Source organism: Branchiostoma lanceolatum, chromosome 8 (assembly GCF_035083965.1).
Source record: "Branchiostoma lanceolatum isolate klBraLanc5 chromosome 8, klBraLanc5.hap2, whole genome shotgun sequence".
Taxonomy (NCBI): Eukaryota; Metazoa; Chordata; class Leptocardii; order Amphioxiformes; family Branchiostomatidae; genus Branchiostoma; species Branchiostoma lanceolatum.
Genome location: NC_089729.1, coordinates 3086414 through 3100160, shown reverse-complemented (window position 1 = coordinate 3100160; position 13747 = coordinate 3086414). Strand labels below are relative to the sequence as shown.

Below are 13747 nucleotides of genomic sequence, written 5' to 3'. Positions count from 1 at the left end.
CTCTCACCTACTAGTTTTCAAATGGAAGTCGACTAAAAAGTATTTACCACAATAATTTCAAGTTTGGTGGATATTGCTAAATTAAAGATGTCATACTACATAATTATGCCCCAAAATTTGAGATGTGCACCTTTTTTCTGTGTGAGGCCGAGGGCTTATTGATCACCCCTTGTAGATGTACTACTGTAAATGCAGAAATATTTGCGATGGTGTTATGTTCGCGGTTCTCCCGGTAAGCTCTACGCCTTGAACTTAAAACAACCGCGAAAGTTTTTGCCCTCCTACCCCATTGTTTACTATTGTCTCAAATGCAAACTTAAACACTAAATTTTCTACCTACCGTGAAATTAAAACCACACTACTAGTAACTTAAATGCATTTACAGTACTATATTTTTCCTGGTCTATTGAAGATGCCATGTTTCTCTCCAGTTTTAATCAAGAAAAGAAACTTCCATGGGAAAGAATAAAGCTCAAAACAGTCATTTGAAGTCAAAGTTTATAGTCATAGTTTATCTATGAGGTCATGATTCACATGTGAAGTACATTTTCATTGCTGATTAATCTTTCTTTAACAGTTCTTTATACACATTGTTCTTATAAAAACTCAAACAATACATGTTTGACAATGGAAAACACATATTAATAAAGGGTACAGACATCTGCAATTAAATTTTCATGAATATTCAATTGCAACAAATACTTCCAGGACACAACATTACAATTTACCAATATTATTTGATAAACATATTTCACGGCGAAAATGTCAACATAACAGAATATCGTTAACACTCAGAAATGAACCCATCCACATTTAAGTGGTTCATATCCAATTATCCACACAGCACTTAGCTTAATGGTTTCATCTATCCCTTGCCATATCTGATATGCAGGGGACAAATTAGATTAGCTGGGGATAACTACTCCATAAAACCTTGAGGAAAGACAATAAAATACTTAATTGATGCGTCATAAAGTTATAAAGATACGTACAAAATAAAATTTGTGGAACATTGTAACAACCAGTACTGCTGTCATATGCAATAATTGAATTATATGTACACGTATATATAGATAACAAATAAAGTTTATTCTTTGTTATTTCACTTACATGACTTAGTGGCAAGTTAAGGTAGTGACTTGTGCCACATTGGCAATATCATTAGGCTCCTCAGTGTTTCTCCCACACAATACATAATCGATAACACCCGGGGACAATCAACCGATGACGTTACCGGTTGACCTTTCACAGTGATGGCGCCTTCCGAAATCAATAGAACTACCCTTATGGATTGTTATTGCCTCACTCCTTCTTTTGGGCCGACAGGACTTCTAAAATATAGGCTAAGCTTTAAAATCACTGCATTTTTCATTTTCTAGTGTTGAATTGATGACTTCACACTTGCGATGATGGCGCTTTCACGACGCTTGGATGTAGTCCAAAACTTATATTGAGTCCATTTGCAATTTTACAAGAGAATGCTTTTTGTCGCCGGGGAAATTTGATCAATTACAGAGGGCTGGTCAATGGTAATTACATCGCCTTTGTGATTCACTTTCCTCTGTCCCTGAGGAGTTTTGCGGCTCAAACGTGTTTTTTCCGTGAAGGTACTAAACGTTCCTCTGTAACGGCTGTCAACCGTTTGTAATTCTTAACTAGAACAGTTCTACAAGAATATCTATCACCGCACATATCGCACAGTTAACGTTAGATACCTATCACTACAGTATCTTACAGTGTCTACTTGAAGAATTGTAGGAAAATAATTCTCGATATTCCCGTGCTGAGCTGCGTGCCACCTAGTGCTACCAGTCAATCTGTCTGTAAACAGTCGTGAATCGATCCCCGACAAGAGAGGGTTGAATTACCATTAAAGTTTTACCGAACAGACGTTTTTCTTTCTTAAGTGCCAACTCTGACGTCAAGATCACGTCAAGTTTACTTTCTTTTGTCCATCGATCGCCCCTCCTCTTTCCTTCAACTCTATCTGCTGCTCCATCACCCTCACTGTCGTACTCCCGCCACTTTTATCTCTGCCAGTCTGCCATGTCATTCTGCCTGTTGTTGAATTCCTTTTCCGTTTCACATTTTCCCTGATAGAACTTCCGTTCAAATTACGTTTTTGAAAGTAACCGAAGAAGTTCCGCCTGGTTTTGTACCCATCGCCCAATAGCCAATACTTAATTGTACTAAACCTTCATTGCACCCTACCGAACCGACGTTTTTCTTTCTTAAGTGCCAACTCTGACGTCAAGATCACGTCAAGTTTACTTTCTTTTCTCCATCGATCGCCCTTCCTCTTTCCTTCAACTCTATCTGCTCCTGCATCGCATAGTCCTCACAAATTCCTCAAACCCGCACTGTCGCACTTGCGCCCCTCTCAACTCTGCCACTCTCAACTCTGCCAGTCTGCCATGCCATTCCTATTCTCTTTCACATTTTTCCGAATAGAACTTCCGTTCAAATTACATCCTAGAAAGTAACCGAAGAAGTTCCGCCTGGTTTTGAACCCATCGCCCAACATTCAATACTTAATCATACTAAACCTTAATTGCACCCGCCTGTCGTCCGTTTCCATCAATATTTGTTTAGAGCTGCGTCATCAAATGTCTGTATCATTAAAGATGATCACTCAAATATAAGCCAGATTCTATCAGACAACGTCCCACTCTGTCCACTGTTATTACACTGAATCTACGACTCTTCAAACTTACTCTTTCTCAAGGTCATGAAAATTTCTTTAAATAAAGACTTATATTCCGGTGGGCTACTTTCCGTGGTAACGCTTTCGTCTGACGTCTTTCTTGATACAGGTTGTGACGTCTGTACCGCCTTGCTAATCAAGAGGTGGAGTTGGTCTCTGCTTTTAGACCTCTCCACGGCCGATGCTTCTGATTTGAGTCTGCGTCTCAGGTAGGGTGAGTTGGCATGCAAGTGCTCGTGATCGGGCTGCAACTCTGTGGGCAACAGTTTGGACAGGAGGGTTTCGTACTTCTGCTTCATGGCGTGGTACTGTGCGTCTATCTCCGTCAGTAACGACACCCCCGACTTGGGAGGGTTCTGCATCATGTCGTCCGACTCGCTGCGCTTGAGCGAGAGGTCCGAAGAAGCAGTGCTAAACCCTTTGTCGTCACTGTCCGCGTCACCGTTCACCACCCCCGCATGGGCCCCTGCCGCGTAGTCAACTTCAACACTGTCCTCCTCTATATCCTGATGGATTCTGTGTTTAAACTCGGATAGACTTGATAAACTCTCGCCGCTTTTACTCCGCGGTCTTCTCTCGTTCCGTAACGTTTTCATACATCTAAGGCAGACGTTTCCTTGCATGTCCTGCATCTCTCTGAGCTCGTCCTCGAGCTCCTTGGTGCGGAGGGCGTCCATCTCCAGCTCCTGGGCCCGCTTCTCCAGGGCCTGGTTCTCGTGGATCAACACGGACACCTCCATCTCCAGTTCGTCACGTTTCCTCTTCTCAAAATTCTGCTGCGCCTGAAGAAAACGATAGCACTACTCAGGAAATGGCTTTACGCGAGATAAAAAAATACACAAACGAAACATTTACTGACTTCTGCCAGCCGCGCAAAGCAGCCAACTAAGCTAGACTAATGAAATTCACAAGACATGATACAAGTGTCTCTCACTGACCTGTGCTGTCTTCACCTGGTCTTGTAGAGCCTTGATCTCCGACTCGTACGGGTTGTTAGCCAGGAACACGCTGGAGTAGGTGTTGTCTAGACTATTGGCACGTCTAAACTCACCCACCTAACATTAGGACATACAATATTGGAGTTAATTCTTATGACCACATTTAAACTAGTTGAAATTTATGCTTACTCCTGTCATTCCTTGCCAAAGTTTTCAAAATCTTTTCTTTTTTAAAGGTTTTACTTGATAGCTAATCAAAATAGAGAGTAATAAAAAGTAATACTTATTGAATGTCATCAAACATATTCCGAACGCCATGCTCATGATCAGGTGTCATGATACGATGTTATGAGGGGAAAATGTAAGAATATGCTACTGTTGTTCCCCACTCGATAATGAACCAGTGGTCCTGCTGTTGTGATCCCTTTGGAAGATCTACATTCTAGATCTTGTCTGCAGACAGCCAGAAACTCATCTACCGCCAGAGAGTGAGAAAATCGATAGTGCACCCTGCAGACTGAGCATGAGAAAATTACGCTTCAGCAGAATGCTAGACGCACATGCGTCACAGGCTGAGCTGCTAATTTTTCTAATAAATCATAGTAACAAGAAGAATTTTAGAGACATGGGCAGGAGAACTAGGAAAATGGATCAAAATTGCAGCCGATGCTGGATAATAGAGTGGAGAACAAAGTGTGACGTCAGTAGCATGTCCTTATATTTGCCGCCCGGAGCCACGTGACCACCTCCAGCGAGCTCGGCGTGCTGTTCGTCTGTTTCCTCCGCTCCCTCTTTCTGCGCAGGCGCTCCTGCTGTTTTAGCTCGTCGATGTTTGCCTGTTGTTCCTCGCATCGCTGTTCCAGAGACTGGATATCTTCGCAAAGCCTAGAGGAAAATGTAAGGTGGATAAAGTACTGAGCACTCTGTAATTTTTTATTGTTTACAATATTACTCTGGAACACCCTCTCTACCGACACTCGCACCACCACCAAGCTATGCCTCATTCAAAAGTAAACTCTGGGACTGTTTAGGCAACCCTTACATGTATACGTACGCAGTGACCATTATAGACGTTGTTTTGAATCATTCATATACATTAGTTCTTATGTACATGTACTTAGAATACTGTTATAGCTCGTTGTGCTGTCTATGTAAAATGTCATTGTAATGTCTTGTCTTTGTCAGCAGGGCTAGCCCTTTGTAATAGCCACAGGCTAGTTGGGCATCCCTGGCTGTGCGTGTTGAACAGCCAAACCAATAAATAAGATAAACATTATGTTATTATATGAAACTATTCACGGATGTAAACATTATGTTAGTTTAACACTTGGCCATGCGTCATATTATCTCAACCTAAATGCGTAAGTCATGTAATATCATTTCAACCCACGCGCTTTAAGCCTTTAGGTTTTATGTCTACATTTATCATATTTCACGCAAGTGTAAAACAACCGTAGCCGGCTGAACGATAAGGTAATTTGTATGCGAAGGCGGTGTGTTTGAAGTATGAAATATGGAAAGGTCGACTGATCGCTCTTGGGTCTGCTGACGCCAAAGGCTCTTCAAGTTATTATGGGATCGCGGAGACGTGTTATAGATGATGTTGTAAGTACAATGTTATGAGTTGGAGCAGTAAGGCACCGACTATGACGGCACAACCTCCTATCGGGTCGGAATCATGCAGCGGTGCCTGAACTTTGATTCCACTGCGCATAGGGAAATTAAGAAACGTTCTTATCAGCAGACAAGACGAAATGGGGACTTTCGTACAATTACTTACAAACATAGATTACTTATATGTTTGATTCTCGATTCCCAGATTGTACATAGTCCGAAAATATAGATCATCAGACAAGAAAATGCCAGAATAATCAGCGTAATGTTTGTGGGCATCAACGGAAATAATAAAAAGAAACAAAGAAACAAACAAAAAACAAACAAATAAATAAATAAACAAGTTAACAGCTAGAAGATCGCCGAACTGACATTCTGTCATTAATAACTTGTCTTCTTACTTGTCTATTCTCTGCTGCAAAGCCTCCTTCTCCCGTTCTGCTCGCTGATTGGTCCGTTCCAACTCCTGACAGTTCCCATCCAACTGCTCGGCCAGGCGGGCTCGCGACTCGCTCAGCTCGCGCAGTTCCTCCAGCTGCCTGGCCAGATACTGTGGGCAACAATGAATGAATGAAGACATTTATTGTACATTCGTGCCCCGAGGGGCTAGATACAGGTCTTTAACATAAACCTAACTAACATGTAAATGACATAAACCGTGAAATATATACAGTACATGGTTTAAACATACATGGTAGACGAAAGTGATAAGCTAAGCTAATCCAGTAGAGTTAACTTCTTCTCGCTTCTTTGTAAATGTGTAGATGTATGAACAGATCATGTTTCTGATACAAGGGTTGTCTAGACCAACAAAAATATGAATTTATCCGTTGCGTTTAAATATTCAAAGTATGGGAATTTCTCATTAATACATTTGAAAAGAACATTTGTTTCTATATCGTAAAGTTTACAATCTAAAATGAAGTGCCGCTCATCTTCTATTTGATTTAACTTACAATACTGGCAAAGTCTATCTTTTAAAAGCGTGCGGTTGTGCCTTCCTGTTTCGATATGTAATTTGTGACACCTAATCCTGAATTTAGTGACAGCTACTCTATGCTGTATGATCAATGTCACGGTGTGAACTATGGGTACGAAGAGAGGAGGGGAGGAAAGAAAATCTGAAAGACACTAAGTGCCCTTTGCCTGAAGACGCAATTGCCTCCACGATTGACTGGTTTAATCCATACAGTATCATGGTGCATATCGTCGTGTCAAAGAAAATTCAAAGTAGCAAATACATGGAGAAAACCCACCCTGTGCCAAGCTATGTGCAATATATCGCATTCAGAATCAGAACGCACCGGGCACTAGAACACAGAGTCTTCTATGTGATCCCAATAAATATAACTCGTGATATTGAAGACCAGACGTATATATGCATGTATGTAATGCGTATATACATGCGCACACACATTTCATACATAGTGTTTTTCAATCCTAGGAAGGTTTGCATGCCCCGATCTTATTACGCGTGAAATTTAAATTCCCGAAGCGAGGCCTTCTGAAGAGATTTGCTCCAGCGCATGCCGATTGTCAAGTACTGATAGACGTATTAAGCGTAATCTTCTTTGGTATAAATGACTGGGCTTTTGAAAGTCGCTAGCAATCATTGAGTTCGTTATGGCCGGTGGCAGGTGGATGAAGTACGCCGAATGAAATATTCAGGTAATTCCCGTGCAGAACTTGGCCATGCAGATAAAGCCAATAGACTCTACCAGCCTCCGCGGGTCGCTGGGAAATAGTAGAAATTGGCCAAAATAGTGTCAATTGTATGAAGGGAGTCGGCTACGGAGATAGGGTCCAAAAAATAAAACTGCGGCTGCGAATGAAACCCTCCATGGCCAAAGTCCCCCGGCAAATGTTCTCCCTATAGCCGGCGCGGTTTAATAGTCTGGTAGAGACTATAAAGCCAACACGTCTATGGTGAAATAAACGATAACGTGTGATAGGATTAGGGTGAATTATTGATGGAAATGGTTAGGACTTCCCCGGTGTTTACAATTTTAAGTTCATTTTATGCAGAATAATGGCTTCTGCTCTCACACTTTATTTTTTCAAAGTTCCTGTTTTTGCAAGATTCTGTGTGTTGAAGAAATGTGCAAACAGATCAATTCCTTTTAGTTCCGCCATACCCAACACCCGAGAATATCAGATGTTGTCTAGTGGAAATGTCAGAAAGAGCGGCACGTTGACGCCAAGACGTCTCTATCTAGTTAAAGCCCATTCACAAAGGGAGGAGGCAATAGAAAAGGGTCTGCTAAAGGAGGATGAAATAACATTTAAACTACTACTTTACTTTTTTTTCATGTTATTCTATATAGTGTTATTACACAGAGTCATGTTTTTAGGCGTCGCGCCCGCAGGATGAAGGTCATACGTCACATTGGTTCTCAGAATAGAACAGGAAGAGAAATGGGAATTTGTCTAAAGATCTTTGGTTTATATTGATTTCCTATGGCTTTCTGTCTGCCTGCCAATAACACCCCATCCCAACTAACCCGCGGCCCGCCTCCGTTCAGTCATGAGCACCATACTTTATCATTAGGGTGATGTCTGCGATGTCCTTGTTTCTTGGGGCGTTCCGTTTGGCTCAAGGACATACGGGAGAAGTGTTTTGAAAGGTTAGGCCTAAATTATGCTGTCAAAGTAACAGCACAATTTGATTGTTTTTCGAAATTTATCGAAATGACCTAGTTTGGGCCTGACCTAACTGGATTGAATATTGTACATTGCAATTGACTGCTGAAAAGGGTAACGGAAATTTATGCTTTTATTTCAGAGCGCTGAACTTGCCGTTCAACGTTCCATTAAAATTTTCTTTCCTAAATGTGGATGTAGCGATGTTATAGTCATGTACTACAGACGTAAACTATACTCTACTTGTTTCCTCTTCACTTACAGGTACAACCTGCTTTCACATTTTCGACATTTGAATATCCAGTATCAAATATAATGTAAGCTTCATAAAACGAATCGCTTCGCCCACCATGCATGCATATGATCGAAGCGCAACAGAGCGAAAATGTAATTTCCGTCACATGCAGTTTATATCCGTAAAGGAATGAGGGGAGGCAGCTAAATCGTTCCGCTGCATATGAATCTTTTATCTTATTTTATGGTATAAGTGCGCATATAATTTTTACCCCATAATGGCCGCACAGTTTGCTGTAGTCTCTACCAGACTAACCGCGCCGGCTATAGGGAGAACATTTGCCGGGGGACTTTGGCCATGGAGGGTAACATATTTGACCCTCTCTCCGTAGCCGACTCCCTTCATACGACTCTATTTGTCCAATTTCTACTATTTTCCCAGCGACCCGCGGAGCCTGGTAGAGCCTAGTTTGCTGGGTGAAAGTTTTACGAGTGTCGACGTGGGTGAGGATTTAATGGGAAATGATGATATACAGTGTAAATAGCGATCTTCCTGAGAGAACCCACAGTCTATTTGTGGAACAAATATCTGTGTTTGATCGGCAAATTGTTAATTGCTTGAAAACCGATTCCTCCAAGCGTAAAACCAGTAGGAGAAACAATTGAATAATTCATTTTCTGTAGATCTAGACTTCATATCAGCGTCTACACTCTCCCTAGGGAGACTCCACAAATCGAAATTATTTCATTTATCTCGTTCTTCCTCTGTTTACGCGTAATTTCTTAGCGCAGACGTTGCTTTTAATTTCAGTCGGCTGGGTCTGATGGAGACAAAAATCAATAAAGTGAGCGGAGGATCGATGACATATGACACAACAACACGTTCTAACGTGGGCCAAACTCGATAACGTCAACAGCGCTGTGAATGTAAGATGTTACTTGGCTCTAAACCCCCGGATGGACTTCGGGCGACCTTTTCTGAAATGATCTCTGACCAGCACGTTATCTTTTAGTAACGGTCCAGACATTGTTCAAACCCAGCAGGATAAATCTACCCTCCTTGTTCAAACAGAAGGTGTATGCTAATCTCCGAGCAGATCTCCACGGTGCGCCGAAAATCGTATATATGCTAGCCAGAGAAGCTCCGGTCAGTCGGTAAGATCAGCTTACCGGCTGACCGGAGCTTCTCTGGCTAGCATATATACGATTTTCGGCGCACCGTGGAGATCTGCTTGGAGATTAGGTGTATGCGTTAATCAGTGAATTATCTCAATCACATTCGCTGCGGGATGAAATGGCTCTAATCTATGTAAATCCTTTCTAATTACCGCGATTGAGGCTCCAGTTTTGACCATCTGTCGTACTAAATCATCTTCCCATTGTTACAGAATCATTCAGAATGTATGGAAAATGTTCCCTTCTGAACTACAGATCACGTACATGTTTATCAATATGGCCTTGGGTTGCATGGTGTGCAACAATATTTTCTACGCCTGATTTATTCTTCCACTTGTTTTTCCCTTGACCAGTGACCGTAGAAAGGGAGTCTGGAGGTTTTTGAAGTCGGAAATTAATGCATAACACGGCATTGCAATGTCGTTAGGGATCAGTAGCAGCTCTGTCTCACTTGTCAAATACAGAAACATCAAGCCATTTATGTGTATATTCAACACAGCTGTACTGTTCACATCTACTCGCCATAGCGTTTTCGCTAAGGTCATATTTACACGCCATATTTGCACATGCATTATTTCGCCATGTTCCTTACCTCTATTTCGAGCGCCTGGTCCTCCGTGATCTGTTGTGCCTGTCTCAGCGCCCCTTCCAGTTCTTTGTTCCTCTCTAACAAGGTTTTTCCCAACTCGGCCGCAAGCTGAAGATCTGTGGAATACATCGTGTTTATATCGATCGTCTTGTAAAGCTGAAACATCCGAATATTAGTGCCTATTATATTCGGTACCATGACTGCAATTAAAATGTAAATTACTTGTACGATTTATTCTGTACATAATGGGAAAGGATTAGTAATTGAAGGTATTTAGATCCTACTAAAGACACACACTTCAAGGAGGTTATTCATTATCCCGTGAACCCAGTTCCTTCGTAAGTACGGCCGCATGCAGATTTGTCGCAATACCTTTTCATTTAGGTTGATTATTGGAGCAGTACAAACTATAAATCCACCATTGCTGAATGTCGTCATGCCGTCGAGACAACCTTCCACTGACGCATTAGTATCATCAGCACCATTCAGGCATAATAATTGCTCTAAATAATTACAGCGAGAAGCAGACTAGAGTCTCGTTGTCTCCCTGAAATATGTTCGTCTGAATTACACCGGTGCCGGTAGACTACGAACAAGCCAGACACGTCAGCATGCTAGATTCACTATAACATCATCACGATACAGAACTACACACAGCTGGCTTCTTCACGGTAGAAGAAAAATGTTTAAAGTCCCTTGACATTTCCCTCGGCATCTCGTTAATTCTGCCTGTCAGCCCGTGCTTACATTACTCTCGTAACAACAGCAACACCGGTATGATAAAGAACGAACTTTGCCGTTACTAACGGTAATCGTACAGGCTGAAGAGGTGCAAAGGTGTTTTGATGGTTGTGAGGCCAATCAATAAATCTTACAATCAAGAGCAAAGGTCACCCCTCTGGATCTGCGCTTCTCGGCGGCAGAATTTCCACATGTTTCATATGAACGGAAGGAAGGAATGCCTGCTTATCGGTGCAGCACAGCGGTATAAACAGTGACAGCGTGCCACGTACCTTTAAATTTTAAATCCCCCTCCAGGACAGGAAAATTCCCACCGGAAAGGCAATGGGCCCTGCATATACGGCTGTGGACCGTGTTTGTACTTGAGTGAGTAAATACAGCCCTTTGTGAGCTATATATGTGAAAAGGCTACTCTGATAAGATTCTGCTCAGTACATATTCGTCCCTGCTACTCAAAGCATGTTTTCTCGCCATTTTGTCGACGCAAACAACATTCCGTAGACTGTGCCCTATGAGCGCCATGTTCTGTGACCCAGGTGGACCACTTGTCCTTCCCAGTTCACATCTCATTGATTTCTGTACAAGTTAACGCCACTGAACCGAACAGGAAGGTGATATTTACCATTTTGGTACCAGTCCTCGTCTTCCACTCCCAGATCCGCCTCTTCAGTATTCCCCTCTTCCTCCATTATTTTCATTCCCGACATATAACCCCTCCTCAGACCTTAGATCAGCTGTTAGAGGGCCGCGAGAGGCTACCTGTGGTTATTCCCGTACCTGGGCTTTACAGCCACCGGTACCCCACCGCAACTCAGTTCTGACATCTACGTACGTGGCAGGGTGGATATTGGGGGTCGGCTGTGCACTGCTGTTCCTGATTGGCCACCTAGTGGAGCGGCATGACGTCAGATTGTTATAGAATCACGTGTCCAAGCTTTGCAGGTGACCTCGGCGTGAACGCAGCAATGACATCTAGCGAGATATACTGGTTACGCACGCTTTCTGCTGAGTTCCCAGTATTTGCACTGTGAAAGATATAACATCTATGGAGGCACAGCATTTAGTTTATTTCACGGATGTGACCTCCGTAAAAAAGCAGCAGAAATTCTTACAAAGGACTGTTGTGTTGGTTTATATTTGAGTGCATTGTCTATATATAGTGAATGGCGCATAGATCACGAAGGTACTATGGGGTTCCCATTCAAAACGTTTTTGAGAGCATGATCCATTTAAATCTACATCCACACACGTTGAATGTGGTCAGAACGGTGCAGAATTACAAATATTTTCCTTATTGTTCGAGCTTCTAACCGTGACACATGTTTTGGTACTGGCATCGATGTGGTCTAAAACACTTCAACGTGTGAAGTCAGCAAACAATAAACTGTTTATGGCCCCAATTCTTCATTCGGTCGTTTGTTTCAGTTGAAAATATTTGCAGTTTCCATGACTGCATTTTAACCTTAGTATACTTCGACCTTAGTCGGACGTTGGTGTTTTTTCCATCACACATGACACCTAGGCCTGTTGATGTATTTTGTCCTTCACTCCGAGGCTCCAGATAAGACTGCATGGATATTTGTTCCTCTTACAAAGCTTGAACATTGCTAATCTTCTTGCGCGCCGTCGCCTACTGCAAGGACACTTGGAGAAAACGGCTTAGTTGCTGCTGAGGATTATTTACAACTCGCCGCCAAAACTACGTCTCCGATGATGGCGTCCACATCCCGTGAGACGAACGACGCCAGCAAAACGGCCTGGGCAGAGCCCGAGCGTCAGGTGGGTGAGAGAATTGGTTCTATGGGTCATTGCGATATCTAACGACGTTAAGTTCTTGTTATGCGAGAAAGGATTGGAGAGCTAGCTTTTTCTAAACATGTTGTTACACCAAGTTCTCCAAGTTGTAGCTTCTACCTGTAGCTGTTATCAAAATGACGTCTACACACACGTTATCTGCTCTCGAGAACTTGAGGGGGAAAGATTGTGGTGAAATACATATTTGTGTTTTGATATCGAAGTCAGTTCGTGTTTCATCTCGTCCCCAGGTTCCCGGACCCAAAAAGCCCATCGCTAACCTGGACGCCTTCAATAGCCGTAAGACGGTGTCGCAAGGCCTGCTGGACATCTCCCTGCTCACCGCTAACGTGGCGCAGCTCAAGTTCGTACTGGACCAGGGAGTCGACCAGAGCTACTTCTACATCCTCGTCACCCTGCTGTGTCTGTCCGTAGCACTCCAGGTCAGGATTTTATAGTTGACTTCCAGTTATTTCAGGTTTTTGCGCGTATTTTGTTGCGTTGTACGTCTTTTTTGGACTTGTCTTTTCCTTTTATATGATTAGCAGAGGGTAAACAGAGAAAACCCCCGCTTACTTCAATTAAGATGTATGGTATAAAACGCCGCGAAATGCACACAAAACAATTCCGGACATGCATCATGATATCTGCTTGGAAAGTATGTGTGTTGCATTATGCCATTGATTTGAATCGCCCAAATAGTTTTTTCAAGTTGCAGATCATATATATAGCCATTTATTATTTTATACATTCTCTCTGATTGTATAACCGCACAGGTTGTGCTGGCAGCCATGTTGGTGTACAAGTACGGACAGTCCGTGGAAGACGACGATGATGAAGGCCTCCGTGGGAAGAGTCTGACAAGGTTTAACAACTGGACCACCATCCTGTCCCTCTTCATCACAGTCATAAACATAGTAGTCTCGGCCTTTGGCATATCTGTTATTGATCCTTCTGCAGGCGGGCCAGGCAATGGCAGCGCTACTTGAAGTTGAACCTCGAAAATAATGACGTGAAGATTTTTGGTTCTAAAAATATCCATTTGTAGCGTAAGTAGGCATTATGATGTTAGGGATAAAGGATTGATTCTAAAGGTATAACTTGTTATATATAACTAGTACCGCATTCTTCTGTCCCCTTACACAGTACTGCCCCCTCTTGAATGTAGATGTAATGTTATGCAAAATACTGTTCAACGTGAGCATTTTGTAATAGCAGATAAAAAGTCATGCCTTTTCAGACATTTGGTGGGCGAAAGAAGATTGGTATTTGTAGCTTATAATTAGATGCTGTATATAAACTGTGTATACAATACAG

General features: G+C 42.4%; 2 protein-coding genes across 2 annotated transcripts; one reads left to right on the top strand and one right to left on the bottom strand.

Moving 5' to 3' along the window:
• Nucleotides 1-491: 491 nt before the first annotated feature.
• On the bottom strand, nucleotides 492-11510 carry LOC136440046 (cerebellar degeneration-related protein 2-like). The gene is made up of 6 exons (XM_066435815.1): nucleotides 11259-11510; nucleotides 9899-10011; nucleotides 5658-5806; nucleotides 4389-4527; nucleotides 3643-3759; nucleotides 492-3486 (listed from the first exon to the last, which is right to left on the bottom strand). Exons 1-6 carry the CDS (start codon nucleotides 11341-11343, stop codon nucleotides 2695-2697), a joined length of 1395 nt encoding a protein of 464 aa, XP_066291912.1. The 5' UTR covers nucleotides 11344-11510; the 3' UTR covers nucleotides 492-2694.
• A 667-nt stretch (nucleotides 11511-12177) lies between these two features.
• LOC136440410 (ninjurin-2-like) lies at nucleotides 12178-13550 on the top strand. Its single transcript, XM_066436447.1, has 3 exons — nucleotides 12178-12415; nucleotides 12682-12873; nucleotides 13207-13550. Exons 1-3 carry the CDS (start codon nucleotides 12347-12349, stop codon nucleotides 13417-13419), a joined length of 474 nt encoding a protein of 157 aa, XP_066292544.1. The 5' UTR covers nucleotides 12178-12346; the 3' UTR covers nucleotides 13420-13550.
• The last annotated feature ends 197 nt before the right edge of the window (nucleotides 13551-13747 follow it).